At 41.9% G+C, this 18,459-nt stretch overlaps 2 protein-coding genes and 1 long non-coding RNA gene across 3 annotated transcripts; 1 reads left to right on the top strand and 2 right to left on the bottom strand.

The window, feature by feature from the left end:
- Positions 1 to 163: 163 nt before the first annotated feature.
- LOC140307027 (uncharacterized) lies at positions 164 to 4,337 on the bottom strand. The gene is made up of 2 exons (XR_011915792.1): positions 4,127 to 4,337; positions 164 to 4,042 (listed from the first exon to the last, which is right to left on the bottom strand). It is a non-coding gene; the product is annotated as an uncharacterized lncRNA (long non-coding RNA).
- Positions 4,338 to 8,085: 3,748 nt separating this feature from the next.
- Positions 8,086 to 15,217, top strand: LOC140307023 (deoxyribodipyrimidine photo-lyase). Its single transcript, XM_072385716.1, has 9 exons — positions 8,086 to 8,384; positions 9,922 to 10,489; positions 10,605 to 10,916; positions 11,049 to 11,221; positions 11,305 to 11,389; positions 11,487 to 11,719; positions 11,855 to 12,049; positions 12,140 to 12,365; positions 12,505 to 15,217. The coding sequence occupies exons 1-9, from the start codon at positions 8,163 to 8,165 to the stop codon at positions 13,047 to 13,049; spliced, it is 2,559 nt and encodes an 852-aa protein (XP_072241817.1). The 5' UTR covers positions 8,086 to 8,162; the 3' UTR covers positions 13,050 to 15,217.
- Positions 14,909 to 17,735, bottom strand: LOC140307024 (glycine cleavage system H protein, mitochondrial-like). The gene is made up of 5 exons (XM_072385717.1): positions 17,569 to 17,735; positions 17,302 to 17,384; positions 17,103 to 17,166; positions 16,136 to 16,267; positions 14,909 to 15,468 (listed from the first exon to the last, which is right to left on the bottom strand). Exons 1-5 carry the CDS (start codon positions 17,717 to 17,719, stop codon positions 15,371 to 15,373), a joined length of 528 nt encoding a protein of 175 aa, XP_072241818.1. The 5' UTR covers positions 17,720 to 17,735; the 3' UTR covers positions 14,909 to 15,370.
- Between the last annotated feature and the right edge of the window lie 724 nt (positions 17,736 to 18,459).

The raw sequence follows: 18,459 nt of genomic DNA, 5'->3' as shown, positions 1-18,459 counted from the left end.
ATGATGAATATTAACGACCTCGGATGAATTACATTGCTGCTCCTGCTGCTGCTGATGATAATGTATTTTACGACTCTGGGAGAGAGGAGAGGAAAATTGCACACCACAGCACATTTAGGACACACTGATATTCATATGCAACATTTCAAAGACCACAGCTAAGGTTGGTTGAGAAGATTTTATTATTTTGTTCTTTCTTATGCAAAACTTTCCAGAAGTTGATGAAGCAACTTGCCAAAGAGGGAAATCTTAAAAAGAACATAGGAATGTGTCTTTCTTTCAGATTCACACTCACTGGTATCTACGTCTGTTCGTTTGAGCAAGCCATTCAAAGAGAAATGTAATCATGGAACTGTTATGATCTGATTTTTGTTCCAATGAGGAGTCGAACGGATACATGTGGAGAACAATAGCAAAGTAAACACAGAAGAGGGTTTAAGATAGCTTCGCATCTGGTGATAGCCATCTTAGAAAGTCATCGTGATAAAGTGATCCCCCACCATTTCTCCTTCTCTCTGTCCTCCCCCTCTTAATCAAATGAGTACTGTGCAGCTGGTGGGGTTGCGGCAAAAAGGGGTACGAGTGTGTGTGTATGGAGAGTAGGCGGAGGGGGGGCTTTGAGGGATGGCGTGAAATTATTGCCTGCTGGTGTATATGTGTCGCTGGGGGTAGTAGAGTAGAGTGGGGGGTTGGGCTGTGGCTGGGGAGGGGGTGTAATGTCATTGCCTGCTGGTGTATCTGTAGTGGGGGCTCATTTAGATTTAGATTGGTTATGTGAGGAGAGAGCTTGAAAGGCCAGCTCATGTTTATGCATGAATCCCAAAGCATGCTGCTGTGGTTGAGCCCTGAGTTAAAGAGACAGAGCTGAAATCTTTTTGCACATTCAGACACCCCTCTGCTTCTGAGGATAAGGTTTCAGCTGCATCCACGGTGTGCTTTCGGATACATTTCAATCACTATTTCAGATGTAGGGCTGTTTTTAACATTACTTGTCCATTTTCTTCTTGAACATAGATGGATTACACTGAAGTCCGTAATAACATCTACTGTGTCCTTAAAGTAAAATAGATAAATAAATTTTAGTTGTAAAATTGTGAGCTTCACCAACCACTGCCTGACTAAGTGCAGACGTTTTGGAGTTGTATATGGCTGATGCATATTGTCCCACATTACACTCAGTCATACTCTAAGAGTAATCAGTAAATGTCTTTGAAGGAGAGTTTGTTCAGCACTTCATCAGGTATAAAGTGGTTTTTATTTGGAAATGTGGTCCCTATCCATCTTTTAAATGACTTTTTAATGGTCGTCACACCATCCTAATCAATCATGTGGCCGAGCTAGCCTGCAAGCACAAACAAACTCTATTTGTAATTCTTACATTTTGCTGCAAAAACTGACACTGTACCTTTTTAGGAAATATCCGAGGCACTGTTTTTCTGATTTTACGGGGACATAAAAAAAAATCCCCTTTCCTAATCTTCAGTATCCTGGTTATACGGTTCCCTCTGTCACCTGTCTCAATATTACATTGATTCCTCTTTGAAATAGTGAATAGGATAACTTGCAATTCATTGTTCAGGCCCACTTTTTGTGACCCTTCACCATCTCACTGTCACACTGCCCCCCTCACCCAACTGGCGTCCACAGTACTTTCCATCTATAATGAGATACAAATACGCATCAGCAGGAGAGTGTCTATGCCACGCGTCACTGTGTGAATATTACTCACACTTATTAGCTGGATTATGTTAATCTTTACACTCCCTGCTCGCAGACAACAGACTCTCCGTGATATGGGGGTGGTCATGGCAGTGAGCGTGTGCTGCCGTGCGTATGTGTGTGTGGTTGTATGTGTGTATGAGTGATTGCCATGTGGTCAAACTGATCTGCATGTGAAAGGATGGTCTAATTACATCACTTATGCAAATAAGAGATCCGTGCAGGCATGCAAATACATACACACCACAGACGGCTTATAACTAAGGTCAAAAAGAAAGCTTGAGGTACACTCTTATTGACAAACATAGAGTGACATTACCACCCGTCAGAGATATGTTTTGACACAGTGCACAAAAGTTGCATTGAATCTTTTGATAAACAGCTTCAAATATGTCAGAGATTGGTCATCTTCACAGAGGACTAAAGCACTCTGTTATTGACTGTTATTGGAAAATGTCCAACTGCATATCCACTGATTAGTCTTTTCTCAGACTGATACATTGATAGTATCCCTGTTGGCATGATTGATTGAGTCTGACACATTTTAATTACGCCCAAATTAAATGAATCGCCTGGCAGACTATAAAACATTGCTGTTTAATAACGAGCCCCTGCATTTTCCTTTTTTTCCCCTTCCTTCATCCAATCTCATTTTGGCGGCCCACACCAAATAACCTCTCTCCATTTAATGATATGCAAATGAATTTTCATGAACCCCATGATCCAATGCGATGATTAAACTGAGATGACATTAGCTGCCATGCTTCTGCCACTGTCAGTGTTTCTGTCTGCCTCTTTTCTTTCTCCCTATCTCTACCATCTTTCCCCGTATCCACGACAACAGCCAACTGGTGATATTAAGGGGTTCATTGTCACGAATCCCTTATGAATTTTCTTTGTGAGGGATGACATTCTGAATATCCAGTGTTATTTCAGAGAAGTCTTCCCAGTGGCAGCAGATATGCATCAGAGTGCGAGATGTTGGTTCTCACACAACACATGTGTTAGAAGTACATTGAAGATATCCCTTTAGAACCATATACAATTATTGTAATGCAGTAACATCATACACAAGATGTTGGTAGCCTTCCACATCTCATTTTTCCACTTCCAGTGCTTCCCTCCCATTGCTCCGTTTAGTCTGTATCCAGCTCCACCTCCGCTGTCGCTTATTGTACTCCATTTGCATAATGAAGCCCAGGCTTAATTAAGATCCCACTGGAGTCTGGAGCCATGGATGAAGGAAAGAAGGATGAGGAAGAGAGGAGGGGGATCCCGCGTTCCTTAGCTTATCCGCATGTGTCCAAATAGGAGGTGCAATTTAGGGGGGGAGAAAAGCGTTGACGAGCGATTAAATCGCTAATTATGATCGGCTGTTAGAATTAGTGTGTGGCTGTTAATTAGCTGCAGATGAGATGCCCAGACAGTTGCCCGCCCCTGACGACTGCGGAACCCTTCCTGACTGGTAATGTAGAAACACAGCTTGACACCCAGAGGTTGATGCCAATGTATCCCTCCCTTTAACACACATAGCAGTGGGTTTCCCTTTAAGAACATCCCAGGTGTACAAGTCCAGGAAAGAGGCTCTTCATCATCTCTGTCCAATCACTCCCACTGTTCTTCATTAAGCACAAAATATCCCATTTTTCCTTCTTCTGTATCCTTTATTAACTTTGCTCATTATTTCTTTTCCTCTGAATTCTCTTCCTCGTCATGATAAAATGGTACAATCCCTCCTCTTGGTTCTATGTAATGGGCAGCAGCTTCTTTTCAGTGCTGCAGTTGGCACAGAGCAGAGTTGGCATCAAGGAAATGTTTTTTTCCCATACACCCACAACAGCTTTAACCTTTTTCTGCTATTTTGAGCTGCCATTTACTGTGTTTTTGTACAGCTTTTGATGGCGCCTGTAAATGCCTCGCAGTTTGCGCTTGGCTTGATGCCATCTCTGTTTTTGGCTTCTCCCTTGAGAGGATATCTTCGCCAAAAACGTTCAAGGCATCCGAAATGTTCTGCTCACCGTATGGACGTTTCTGTTTACAAATGTGTGTATTATGCTGCTTTGGCACCATGCCATCTTTCTCCCGGTGCCCTTGTTGCCCGTCAAAAGATACCATCACAACTACTGGCAACCATTGCCTGGGCACTTCTTCTTTGCTTTGTCCAGGCAAACAAACGGTGATTCGGAGCAAATCCTCAGAGGTGAGTTCTCTCGTCTTTGACTACAACAGTCCTCCGCCAGCTGCTTCAATAGCTTCGGGTATGCCACGAGAACAAACTGGCACGCTGCCCGTTGGCTGGCACGCTGCGGCTGGCACGCTGCGGCTGGCAGAAGGAGAGCAAAAAGTCAGCGAGTGGAAAGAATATAGTATTTTCCTATGCCATTGTTTTCATATGGCATCTGCTCACCATGGGCACATCCAGTTCCCTCTTCAACTTCTTTCTACGTCTTCTTCATCGATCTACAATTGAGTCATCCCCTACGTGCAGGCATCTTACTTCTATACTCTACTATACCGTGATTTTTTTCGTAGCTTCCTTTTTTCTGCCCAGTCTTGTGTTCGTAATGCCCCATTATGTCTGTGCCAAGGTGGCACCATGGTAGCAGTATGGAGGTCTCTTTCTCGTCCTCTTTCACTCTTATCCTCCTCGCCCCTTCGCCCATGCCCATGCCCGCCCCCGCTCAAGTCCTGACTGGATGGCACTGTGCCAACCTGCCACCGCCATCGTTCTCATTTGTAGCTCATCCCTCCGTTGCCCTTCCCCCTGTCTCTACATTTCCATCCCTCTAATTTCATTCATTCACTTTCTAAATAATTTATTCCAACAGTTTGTACGTAGTGCTACACATACACCCAAAATTACTTCAGTGAAACAAATAGAACTTTTCATCTCTTACATGGCATACCACAAATCGTCAATCTTTATTGTCATTTGAAGGACTATTTCAGCAGCTGAAGGAATGATCTCAGTGACTGCCCTGTAGGTAATTACAGCAGGAGTAACTTATTCCACAGAGACAAGTGGAGAAGAATGAAGAGAGCCCTGAGTTTAGAAAAAGCTGTGTTGTTTTAATTAACTTTGAGCAACCCCCTTCATATGTGCTTCATTTCACATCTCAGAGAACATTGAGCAGGTTGTGCTTGTTCACACATGCACAGTACAGCAACATGATTGATGCGATTATCAGTGAAATTGATTGTGTACCACTGACCTCACCCACTTTACCAAGATGACCCATGATCCTTTGTCCCCCACACCCCACACCCCATTTTGTAAATTCTCTTGTGACAAACAAAGCTGCCAGTGGTGGCGGAGCTATTAAGCAAATACTCTCATTAGAACACAAAACATAATGAATATGTAAATGATGTGTGTAATTTATGCATGGACTGAGAGACTTGTTCTTTATCCAATCCGCCATTGTATTCCCCCTATTTATATCCCGCTTTTCATAAAATTTCACAATCTTATGCCAATTTTCCTCTTTTCTTCAAGCACACTGTGATTGAATCCACTGGGAACCCCTTGAGGTCTAACAATTGTCTATTTTTTTAAGTCTTTTTTTTCTTCCCCATAACCATGGTTTGTAGTTTCTAATGCTGTCTTTCAATCTCTCCCTTTTTTTTCTGTTTGCCTCTTTCCACTCACAGTCTGTTCTCTCAACAAACTAACTGCGTGGTGACACCTTAAACCAACAACTAACAGTTTTGAGAAGGTCTTTCTTCCAGGAATAGGAAGACTATCTACAAGACAAATTCTGCTCCTGACTGTTTTGTATTCTGTATCTTCTATTTGTCCCTCTGTGAGTGTGCTGATCTTTATGTGTGGTCCATACTGTGTGGTAAATTGAAGCATGTCCTGATAGACAGAGAGTAGCCCTCTCCTGTCTAGGATAAACACCTATAATACTCTGGCTCCCTTGGCAATCACCATAGCAACAAACCATGGTACCCACGTGAGTTGCATAATAAGATGTTCCTCAAGACCACGGACCATAAAGCAGCAACAATCTAGACACCCGCAACAATGGATGTTCATTAGAAAATAACCATTCAAATATCAAACTTCACCTCTGGCTAATTTAACACAAATCCTTCCTGTTTATCAATAGGCTAGGAACACAAAACACACTGTCTTAGAGGCACGTGCACCTTTTCTGTCTTTCCAGACCTTAACAGGTGCTGATGAGCCGCAGTCAATGATTGTAATGAGCTATCGATCACCGTGGGAAAACAGAGGGACAGAGAAGGGTAAGGGAGGCAGGGGGGAACAAGAGGACACACACACACACATATGGGGGACTGCCAGAAAATAATAAAAACTTGATATGAACCAAGTGGAGACAAGCTATCCCTGACAAAGTATTTGTATTTGCTTTAATCAAGTCCTCATTTCCATTTGTTACACTTAGACTTGAATTCATGGGACGATGCTTTTTATGTGCACTGGTTCAAGGGAACTAGTCAACTAAGAGCTGCTTCTGGACTGGCTATGTTAAAGATGACCATGCAGACACGCTTGTCATGACCAAGTCCAGCTACGAATGAATGGCACTGACGCAGTATCTCTATTTTCCTCTATTTTTTTTTTTTTGTGCAGTGTGCATAGAGTGGAGGCAGACAGCTTTAGGGAAGGGGGAGGTGCGATGCGTGTGTCTGTGTGTGTGTCGTGTGTGTCGGCTGGCGTTTCAGATAATGAAATGCAGCAGGGAACAAAGAGCTGGGGGCCCCTATTCTCTCTGCTGCAGCTTCATTTTTACTCCCGTCAGTCTATGATTCTTCCATACCCTCTTTCTTGTGTACATGCATGTGTGTGTGCGTGTTTATGTTTGTATGAGCTGGTTGTTGTGTGTATGACTGTCCCCTCCTCCTCCTGTTAGCATTCTGCATGGCAGATTCCCCTAATGTAATAACTGTGTCTGCATGTCTAATTTACAGCAGGAGAGAGTAAATAGCCTGTGGTTAATTACAGTACGTATACGTGTGTGTGTGTGTCTATGCATGTGTCTACGCGTGGGTGTGTCAGAATGATTTATGAGTTGCAAATAGCTACACCAGTGCCCCGTTTCTCCTCACTTAGTTTTTAATCTGTCTTTCCATTAATTTTCCTGGAGATGTTATTATGGTTTTATAACGGTGTGCACGAGGATGCGCATGTGAATGCACGTATGTGTTAATGAGACAGAGGTGAGGACATTTTCTGAGAATCAAGGCTACAGGAGCACCTGGGTCGCCCTTCTCCATTCCCTTTCCTTCCCTTTCCTTTTTCTATGTGCTGGTGCTTCATTCACTCTCTTCATTGAGAGTCACAATGAACACAGATCTTTATTGACAGTACACGGTAGAACATGGAAACAGCAGGTCAATCCGTTTAGCCCAAGGGCCGATACACCAATTCACCAATTTGTCAGTGTTAGTTTGAGAGAGAAAAGCAGCTAATCTCTCCTCTCTGCTCTCTATTGATCACACACTTAGACTCCACTTCTCTGTCTAAACACTATTGATTCCCCCTCTCTCTCAATCTCTTTCTCTTCCTCTCTTGCTGTATTGCTCTCCTTACATACCACAGCTCTCATCACATCTTCCCTTCATACACCCTGAGTTCTTTTCACGCAATAGTGAGATTGCAGGCCTCCAGTCACATTTCAGATGGAGCTTATCAACCACACAAAGAATTTTACTGTTCGGTCCACAAGTGTCACAAACCACCGTCCCCTGCTGCGTACATTAAAAAGCTTACTCGTGGTCTCATTAAGAAAATCAATTACCTAGCAACTCTTCAACAGTGGGAATACCGACTATGATTAAAAATTCACTGCTGGGTACGCTGTCTTCTGGCTTTGTTTTTCAGACTCACATCAGAGGGAGCTCTTGAAAAGGAGCCCATTCCAGTAAAGATAAAGGCTACGCAAAACTTAAAGAATGACTATTTTAAGACCAAGGTCCTAGTGGCATGTGATAATCAGTTCAAATGAGCCTCTGTTTGAGCTTGTTGGGCCTCAGACATGAAAAATGTTATCTGACAAGTATGATTTCATAGAGAAGTGTTTGTACTCTAGGAAGGAAGATTAACCACAGAAAAGCTATGATAGAAAAAATAACAACTCCAAAGCATGTATTAAGTGTATAATTCTCTATTTTATTATGAAATGTAAACAAGTACTCCCATCTGTTACTCTCATAATGTAAAAGCGTTACCACTTAGGCTCTATTTGTTAGATGTGTGCTCCCCCTACTGGCCATACTTTCAAATTACAAATCCTCAACTTCAGGGGTTACAAAACTCAGACATGTGGGTTGTGTAACTACAAATCAGCTGTTGTTTGGTAACCGGTAGTGGAAGCTTGTATAGTACGAGAATCGGGCTGTGTACTGAATGCCTGAGCCTTTAATATTTTACATATTTTTTGTAGCTTTAATTCATCATCACCTTTCATTTGAAGATGTCTCCTTCGGCGGCTGGTGACCAAGCTCTGGTGAGACAGATGTTAAGAGAGGTACTGGTGGGTCGAGAGGATCCAGAGTGTTTCTTTGCGATGTGTGTGTCCGTTTTGGGGCATCAAGAAACCTTCTCGCAGTTCCCATCCCTCATCAAGCCTCTGTCCACGGCCAACATCCGCCTGCACTCTGTCCTCACCTCCATTTACCAGCAATATTTCTCCAAGGTGAGTAACCTATTAAACGACACATGCAAAAGTGTGTTTGAATTGGAATACGACAACCATGTCTACAAATGACTAACTTCGTGTTTGTTGGCGCTTTTCCACAGCTGAATGATTGTTTCGACGATAGGCACGTTCGCAGTTCTTATTATCTACTTTAAAGAAGATATTAGTTTTAAAAGTAATTTTGTGATATTATGCAAAACCGGAGCCTTGTTTCTAGATATAACTTGCGAAAACGCCGTTCTTTGCGCATAAAGTATTAAAGTACCCTTCTTACCCTGGTATTTTCTAGAAGTAAACGATTGAATACTAATAAAAAGAATATCATATATGTCCATCTACCCAGTAAGGTGGCAGAGGTGCGATGCTTGAATTTAAATTAAATTTAAATGCAAAACCCTGACATGTGATTAAATGTACAACCGGTCCTAAACTAAACTAAACAAAATAAATCCATCATAAGAGAACGTGAATAAAACTGAAATCTCAAAAAACAATTATTACAAAACAAGAAAGCACAAAATAAAACATTTTTTGAAATCCCCAATAAAAAAAAAGCAGGAAATTAAAGACCTTTTATTAAAGCTAATATTTAAAACGTACAGACAAACAGGAGCTTCGGCCAATGTTCATGTAAGACATTGGAATGTGAAAAATGGCAATCTCTGTGAACAGACTTGTGTCTCACAGCAGACATTTTGACTTGTCACGGCAGGAAAAGTGCTTTATAAAAGGAAAAGGTGTTATAAGTGACACTAATAATAGCTAATTACCTTTTAGTTTCTCAGTAACACTAGTAGGAAACCAACTGGAGTATGTACTATTGATAACTGCATTCTACTTAGAGGAGTCAGCGGTGTTGGATATACTCATTTACACTCACCAGATACTGGTACACTAAAGGGAACATTTATCTTTATACTTCCACCCGTGCTCGTTCTGCTGTGACAAATCAAATGCTTGCTGTGGAAAATGACTGTAATGTTGGTATTCATTCAGATTTTCTGAATTTAAAATGGTCACTGGACTTTAGTCAGAAAGGTGCATGAAACTTCCAGTGGGCAACAGCTGTGCTGAACCTTTTGGAATACAATTATAATTCATGTGTAGTTTAAATGTGACCTTGTAGTGCAGTATATAGGAAAACAAGCAGAGACCACAATCTCAAAGCAATAACATCAACATCTTGTGCTGCATCAGAGTGCTGCTATTTTCAGAGGAAATACTGCACACAGCATAGAAACTGGAAATCTCGTCCTGTTTGTACACATATACACTCAGTCCTGTGAAAAGACCTAATCCGCTCTTATAAGTCAAAACACAAGTAGGTCTTGTGCAAAGGGCACATAGGACCTTAGGCTTAATAAACTGTTAATATATCACTTTGTTAAGTAGCAGCCTGACATGTCCCGAGTGCAAAACGATTAATAAACATTTAGTTCACACTAAAGCAGCTGTTTGGTGGACAGGGCAAACTTACTTATGATACAGTAAGATGTTATAATAGTAATAATGTGTTTTTCTAATTAAATTCTAGACCGAACACGATGAGCTGGAATTTGCTTTGGCTCTGTCCCTGCTGGAGACAAAAAATCAACAGCTGTCAACCACGAACTACAACCAGCCACAGCCCCTGCAACTTGGACTTAGCAGCTCTGGACCCAGGTATGAGGCGAGTCCTCCACAGACAAGCCGAGAGATTGACTCTCAGAAAGTTACTCATCTAAACAATTATGATGATCAAACACCTGGGAAAGGTCAGGCTCTTTGTGTCCTGGGATCACCTGCCTCATTTTCAAAGCAAGATACTTTAAGTGAAGGTGACCAAATGATGGAAGAAGGGGACTTCAATCCATCTGAGAAACCAAAACGCTCTAAGAACAGGCGGCAGCGGCGAAAAGGAGCTGGGAAGCAGGTTGTAGGTTTACCCAGTTCTCCATCAGCAACAGCACCAGTTTTGCTGTGGTTCAGGAGGGATTTGAGACTGTGTGACAACCCTGCTCTCACTGGATCACTAGAGATTGGTGCGCCTGTCATCCCTGTCTTTATTTGGAGCCCTGAAGAGGAGGAGGGACCAGGGATTACCGTGGCAATGGGTGGAGCATGTAGGTTTCCCAAGGAATCAGTTAGGAATGTTTCCAAAAATCTTCAGACAGCAAAATGTGATAAATTTGTGAGTCTTTCGACTGTTGTCTAATTAGGTCCTCCCTTTTTTAACAGGCAAATATTGGCTTCATCAGGCTTTGTCCTCTTTTTGTGTGTCTCTGGAGCGTATTGGCAGCCATCTCATCTTCCTTGAGGCCAACGCACAGGGGAACAAGGTTGGATCCTCTCTGCTTTTACTGAAACAGCTGGTAAAGGAGACTGGGGCAGGAACAGTGTTGGCTAATGCCTTGTATGAGCCGTGGCTGAAGGAGAGAGATGATGTGGTGGTGTCAGCTCTGCAGAAGGAAGGTGTTGAATGCAGGATATTCCACTCTTACTGTCTAAGAGATCCTTATTCTGTCAGCACGGAGGGTGTTGGACTTCGAGGTTAGTCTTCCAGAAACGAATTTGGTCAATTAAGCTTGTTTGAATATTTGTGTTCAAAGTTAGAATATTTTTTTGCAATCAAAGTTTAACTGAAGTACGATCAACCTGTTTCTATTTTCCTCTGCTATGTAGGAATAGGCTCAGTGTCTCATTTCATGAGCTGCTGTAAACAGAATCCAGGGTCTACGATAGGGGCTCCACTGGAGCCTCCAGTATCTCTACCCACTCCTGCCCACTGGCCACAGGGCGTGCCTTTGGACACGCTTGGCTTGGCACGTATGCCCCGCAGGAAGGACGGCACAATAGTGAGTGAACAAAGCAGCAAAGTCCTCAAAAAGACAGAGCATACAGTCTTAAACCTTTTCTTTCTGTTCAATTTTGCCTTCAGATTGACTGGGCAGCAAACATTCGGAATTCCTGGGATTTTAGTGAAGATGGAGCACATGTCCGACTAGATGCCTTTTTCCATGATGGTGAGAGAGTTTATATGCACTTTATGAAGTGTGTTTGCAGAGATTTTAAGGAGCGTGGCATCTAACAGCTGTACATGGTTATTTCCATGTTTCCCAGGTGTGTATAGGTATGAAAAGGAGTCAGGCAGGGCAGATGCTCCCAACACCAGCTGCCTGTCTCCCTACCTTCACTTTGGTCAACTCAGTCCACGCTGGCTGCTGTGGGATGCCAAAGGAGCACGCTGTCGACCCCCAAAGTTCCAACGCAAACTGGCGTGGAGAGATTTGGCTTACTGGCAGTTAACGCTTTTTCCCGATCTTCCTTGGGAATCCCTCAGACCTCCATACAAGGTTGGATTCAGCTGCCATGTTTCAACATTATTAAACAGGATAAACACAATTTTCTTTTTCTGTACATAGAAATACAACAGATGACAAAGTGTGATGTTTACCAACAAAGCATTATTCACCCACTGGTATTTCCAGGCACTGCGATGGAGTACTGATCGCAGCCACCTGAAGGCATGGCAGCGTGGTAAAACAGGCTACCCCCTGGTCGATGCAGCCATGAGACAGCTCTGGTTGACAGGCTGGATGAACAACTACATGAGACATGTGGTGGCATCTTTTCTCATTGCATATCTCCATTTTCCTTGGCAAGAGGGCTATCGCTGGTTTCAGGTAAGTTTCAAGCGTGCATGACTGCACATTTTTTTGATACTGAGTAAAATGAAACCTACTCGACTGTAACAAACATTTGAATATGTTTAGGACACTCTGGTGGATGCCGATGTTGCCATAGATGCAATGATGTGGCAGAATGGGGGCATGTGTGGCCTGGATCACTGGAACTTTGTCATGCACCCTGTTGACGCAGCAATGACCTGTGACCCCAATGGCAGCTATGTTAGAAAATGGTGCCCTGAGCTTGCTGATCTGCCTGATGAGCTTATTCACAAACCTTGGAAATGTCCTGCATCCATGCTGCGCCGTGCAGGTGAGAAATTTAAGGCTTCAGGTTCAACAGCTCTTTCTAAAATAGTTGTTGCACCAAAAAAATTCTGATATGTTTTAGATGAACGCGATGCAGAGTGTAGAGTTTGGCACCTTAACATAGACATCCTGTGTCTGTTTAGGTGTGGTGTTTGGCCAGACGTATCCTGAGCGAATAATCACAGATCTAGAGGAGCGGAGGAGCCAGTCTCTGCAAGATGTAGCTTTGGTGCGTAAAGAGTTTGGACAGTATGTTGACAAGCGTTCAGGCTGTGACTTGGTGCCTTTGCCCCCACGCCTGGTCTCTGAGGCTCTGGGCCTGTCACACAAGGATGGAGCTGTGAAATCGAAGGGGAAGGAGTTCCTGTTGCCTGTCATCACTCGCATGGAATTCAAACACCAGCAAGAAGATCCGGATGCAGATGCCTTATCAAATCCCTACAACGCTGTGCTAAAAGGTTATGTGAGCCGCAAGAGGGATGAGACCATCGCCTTCCTGAATGAGAGAGACTTCACTGCCAGTGTGATGTATGAGGGAGCCCAGAGACAGGAGAGGCTGCAGAAGGATTATCGCAGGATGGAAGGGCTCCCTCCGCCTCCTTCACTTCGCGGAAGAGCCAGAAGAACTCCAACAGCTAAAGACAGATTCTCTATTGTACCTGGTGGGGCTGTCGCTTCACTAAAGTGAGCCAGAGATCCTTAAAAGATTAAAGGATCGAAGTGACAAAGACCGTTACTTATACAAATGCACAAAATGCCACAGAGCAAAAGACTTTACAGCCTTGTTTACACCTGGCTTAATTTGCCTCTTGGTTGGTGTGATCACAAGTGGACAGCTTCACTTTCCACCTGAAATTAGAATGAATGGTGCTGAGGTAAACACTTGTGCCACTGTATATGGGAATGAACTTGCAGGCCTTGTCACTGTCAGTTCTGAGAAAGCTTTCAGCTTTTTAGCAAAATACTGAAATAATACAGATTGGGACACTTTGTTTTAGGTTCTGCTTTGTTGCATTGAAATACCAGTTTTAGGGACCCATGATATTTGAAATGCTATGTGGAGCCACAGGTATGTATAAGACGAGCCCCAAACTGAACAATCCCTCTCTCTGGCATGCCTACGTGAAAATGGACATGCCAAGTGAGTAACTTGTCCTTCAATGTGCCCACACATTTGCATTTACTTCATTGAAAGAAAGTGGCCATATGCATCCCACACCACCTCTGTATCACTGAGTCAGATAGCAGTGCAATCTCAGTACATCCCAAGTACATTCACACCTAGATTAGATTAGTTTAGATTCAACTTTATTGTCAATTCATATGTCACAGGTACAGGCAACGATATGCAGATTGTTTCTAACCTGAGGTGCATAAGCAGTAATTGTAGTATAGTATGATATATACAGAAATGCAGGTATATAATATATAAATGTGTGTGCGAATGAATACCTATTGCTACAGGTATGTATGGTGGACTGTAACTATACGGTAAGTATAATTATACAGCATGTACAGTGGTGTGGACTGTGATCAGTACTGGGGAAATAGTCTATACAATAGTACAGCGGGTGATGACTTACAATATATACAGAATGTACAGTAGGGCACAGTGGTGCAATGGATAAAGAAACAAATATTTGTTATGTACAGTAGTGGAAGTAGAATATATGAAAGATACTGAAAATGATGTAATGATTGCCCTACAAAACAATAGAGTATACGCAGTTCAGTCTAGGGTGTTGGCGAGTGTGTGTATGGTAATGGAGGCATGAGGATGGGGTTGGTGAGTGAGAATGGGGAAGGGTAACCAACAGCTGTTCCTGAACCTGGTGGTCTTAGTCCAGAGGCTCCTTTAGCACTTGTACTTACAATTGTTCACTTGTGATCACATTAGCAAAGGTGCACATTAATGTGAGGTGTAACCCGGCCTGAGGTGAAGAATAAGGCTATCTGGTCCTGCAGTAGACCCGAGTAAGTAGTGAGGGTGAAATATGTGTGAAAAAGATTGAACAGCATTGAACATAGAGTGAGTATTAAGTACAATCTCAGTTATTAAACACTTTTTCATACCAGCACAGGTGAAATACTTGAAATACTGGCTCAAGTCAGCCAGTACAGCCAATGTTTACTTATTAATGCTCACACACACCTCCCAGCTTGACTTGAAGGGCTGCTACAACTTCTGAAACCACCAGGTGTCACAGTCTTTGCTGTGTTTGAAACTGAGGTTTACACCTTTTCCCACCCACTAAATGAAGGCACAAAGGTTCCAAGGTTTTTGGCAGTGTATATGACAAAAGACTTTGGTCAAGGTGAGAGTGGAATCAGGTTCCAGTCTTACATTCTGAATTCAGGGTTAACTTTTTTTGTATCCATGTTCTGACTTGTGATGGAAGCCAGAGAATGTCAACAGTAATAATAAATGCTCACTACCTGTCTAATACCAAATACCTTGTGCAGTCACACTGGCCGAAACAAGCTGTAAGATACCGCCTGTATTTTTAATACCAAGTCTAAATGTTGGGAAATAAAAGAAGACAATGCGTCAGGAAATGTTTATTTTCTATTAAACAGGTCCCAAGTCCATAGTTTAACTGTCATACATGCAGTGTAGACCAACATAATTATTAATACCAGAAAGACCAAAGTGCTTTTTAATACTAACAGTTTACTAGAACAAAACATCATGGTTTTAAACCTCTGACTGAAATCCTTGGAAAATATTCTACTGGCTGCTAGTTTCCATCTCTTCTGTCTGGGGATTTCAGGCAGCAACAACTCAACACTTGTTCTTTAGTCAGTGTAGCCTGACAGACTCTCCAAAGTCAGCCTTTTAACAGTAGGTAAAGGATTTCTAAAGTTCACAGCTCTACAACACTGGCAGGTCAGCAATCTGAAACTAAAGCTTCCCCAACGGAGCTTTACGGACGGGCAGATCTAGAGCATTTTCCTGCCAGTGGCGTTTGAAAAAGAAAAGGAGCACGGCACTTATTAGGGGATGCTGGGTTAGTCCTCAATGGAGCGGATGTATCTCTCATAGGCAACTTCATCCATCAGAGTGTCCAGCTCAGCTGGGTTTGCAATGGTCATCTTCATCAGCCAACCTACAACAAAACCAGGTTAAGCTATGAGTCAGGTGAAAACATGCTGTAGCCAATTTTAGTTCCAGGAATTAACCTTTTAAAATTCTTCATTTGGCAACAAACAATGAAGCAACCACTCAAATTAAATCCCACGGCAAGTCAAAGCACCCAAACTAACGAACAGGCATGGAGAAGAGACAAACATGGCGTTCCACAGCGGTTGTGCAAAAAAAAAAAAAAAAAAGGGGGGGGGGGGGTTGTACATGCTGTGAAATAGTATCCTGGTGTCGTGCCTTCTATGTCATAGTGCGATACTGCCATCTACTGTCCAACAATTGAATCTCAAAGCCCATAACAGAATTATTAAGCTTTGGTAAAAAAAAAAAAAAAAAAAACAGCACAAACTATTGTACATTTTTTAGTCAATTCAACTTTTTTTTCTTCCTCCCAATAAAACTGTTCTGTTTATTTCACATAAAAAGCCAACTAGCTTTTTATTTAACTGACACCATCACACGAGTTAAAAGATATCAGCAATCAAAGAAACAATGCGCAAACTGTGGAAAATCAACCTCCAACATAATTTGTCCACTTCAAACGACCCCCATTTAATTGCCAATATTAGCCTACAGTTTTGAAACAAATCAGAAGCAACGTGAACTTAACTATCATTTCTGTGCACACTTACCATCTTTGTAGCAAGATTTGTTGACCAAACCAGGGCTGTCTGCCAGTCGTGTATTGACCTCTACAACTTCTCCAGTCAAAGGGGAATAAAGCTCACTAGCTGCCTTGACACTTTCCAGGGCTCCAAACTCATCTGTGACAATGATTGTTAGAAACAAACGCCTTTAAATTAAAGTTGGATACAATTCAGAAGAATGAAAACTACACACAGTAGTTACATCTTGGTCTAAAGGTAGCTTCGAAGGAAGATATTAATGCTTGCATACATCTACCCAAATAGTTGTGGACTAATATTCAGCTATATCAAAAGCCATTTTGAGATGACTAGCCTCTCTGAAACTAGCCTCTGTCACAAATTATATTACATGGGTGGCAAAAAAAAAAAAAAGCAGAAACGGACATCTACCAAAGGTCACCAAAGTAACTATGAACTCAATGGATTGACAGAAAAATAATTTATGTTTAAAACCATTTTCTGTGATTTGATGACCAGCGACAAGGATGTGTGTTGAAATTTGCCAAGTTTGAAAATACAGATTTGAAAATAGCGCTTGTTCCACATCTTCTTTGAGATGAGCGGAAACTTCCAAAATATACATTTGGATGCTTATCTTAATATTACACATTTCTATTGGATATTAATGAACGTAATCTCACACATAATTGGGCTATGCTTTATTTGCATCTTAAAATGGACTGTTGCATAAAGAAAATATCATATTGATCCCTCACGTTTGAACTAAGACAAGTTTTGATTTTAACTCACGGAAATAAAATAATGATAAGACAAATAACATACAGCAGATGTCCTTACTATTGAGTAGTAATTCGTGATGCTGACGAACACAACTTATCTTTAAAAGAAGTATCGTTATCTATTTGCTTGCTGGTTATGGATGCTCATAAAATTGTGCGACAGCCGAAAACCACACTTGACAAACGCGCTGAATAATGATCTGATTTCATACCCTGCTGGGCCAGCTGTGTTCCCACCTCTGGTAGTCCACAGTAAACTACATCTCCCAGAGCCTCCTGCAAGCGGCCGAAAACAAGGTCAAAGTTGTTAAGAAAACCATCTCTTTCCTGAGTCCTTGTGCATGTACATGTGAGCATGTGTCAATGTCATAGATAACATTTAGAGTGCACGCGCACAGCCAGGAAACTTACCTGTGCAAACTTGCTGATCCCAACTGTCCCTATCCCGTCATCTTCTACTCGAATCCATTCGTGTTTGTCTGTGAATTTAAGTGCTGCAAGAGCATAGGAAAGACTTAGAACACAAACAAGGTTGTGTAATCGGAAAATAACAACAGGTGACACACACAAACGTCGTAGCTCCGTTAACAAGCATGTCCTTCTTTCAAGCTAAATTTACCCTTTTGCTATCAAATATAATGGCTTCTGCTCCAAAAAACATCAACACTGGACGAATACCTGCTGATAATCGGCACGAAGAGGCGAGCGTTCTTCTAAAATAATATTTAGAAGCCCGCTGCAAAGGAGAAAGCGATGCTGGACGAGCCAGTAAAGGCAGTACTGTGCTAAAGTTGCAAGACAGAGAGCGGAGCAGCCCACAAGCGGCCATCTTTGTCGCTTACTGATGAGGGAGTTGGTTTCTTCTTCATTGATATTGGAGTGACCGGTGGTGCTTTACCGCCCCCCACTGATCATTGAGCAAAATGGGCGCTTTAACAATTTGTTACAATTACGTTTTACATTTCTGGGGTCTTTTTTTCCCCCTAACTGTAGTACAGAGGGTTTATTTGGAGAATCAGATGGAAAAACAAAACAAAAAAAGAATATGTTATCATGCTGGGCTGTAACGCCTCTCTAATTGTGAAATGTCCTCTTTTTTGTTCAGTTCGAGGTCATTTGTTAATCTCCTTCAAAGTGTAAAAGTAAATCTAAAGTAAAAACAAACTTATTCATGAGAATGTGCAAGCTTTTGATGTCTTACCCTGCTAGTCTTTAGTGATTTCATTTCTATTTTAAGCTCTTCCACCCACATTAAAGCTCAAATGACTACCAGTGAGACTTGTTTACTACCCTATTATACAAAACTATGCTAAAAACACAAGAAATTGTCTCTCAATGCTGTGTCAAACTACTGGACTCTACCATTTCCCACATATTGTATAGTACAGTTCTTGTATTATATGCAGCTTTCCAGATCTGCAGTCAACATCCAAACATTCAAAATATGTTGCAGTGGAAGTAAAACATCGATTCCAGACAAAGCCAGCAGAAATTAAAATGACTTGATATGCATGATATTTTTTTTTTTTTGCATTTTATTTCATTTTTAGAAAAGAGACAGCTGCTGTT

Source organism: Leuresthes tenuis, unplaced genomic scaffold (assembly GCF_036924035.1).
Source record: "Leuresthes tenuis unplaced genomic scaffold, fLeuTen1.0.hap1 SCAF_5, whole genome shotgun sequence".
NCBI lineage: Eukaryota > Metazoa > Chordata > Actinopteri > Atheriniformes > Atherinopsidae > Leuresthes > Leuresthes tenuis.
Note: the sequence above shows the minus strand (reverse complement) of the source record. Positions and strands in the feature narration are given on the sequence as shown.

Coding starts and splice junctions, on each gene's coding strand:
- LOC140307024 (XM_072385717.1), bottom strand. CDS start 17,719: ATGGCCGCTTGTGGGCTGCTCCGCTCTCTGTCTTGCAACTTTAGCACA. Junction 17,385..17,568: donor TTCGTGCCGATTATCAGCAG/GTATTCGTCCAG, acceptor ATGCTCTTGCAG/CACTTAAATTCACAGACAAA. Junction 15,469..16,135: donor CAAATCTTGCTACAAAGATG/GTAAGTGTGCAC, acceptor GTTTTGTTGTAG/GTTGGCTGATGAAGATGACC.
- LOC140307023 (XM_072385716.1), top strand. CDS start 8,163: ATGTCTCCTTCGGCGGCTGGTGACCAAGCTCTGGTGAGACAGATGTTA. Junction 8,385..9,921: donor ACCAGCAATATTTCTCCAAG/GTGAGTAACCTA, acceptor ATTAAATTCTAG/ACCGAACACGATGAGCTGGA. Junction 10,490..10,604: donor CGTGGCAATGGGTGGAGCAT/GTAGGTTTCCCA, acceptor CTTTTTTAACAG/GCAAATATTGGCTTCATCAG.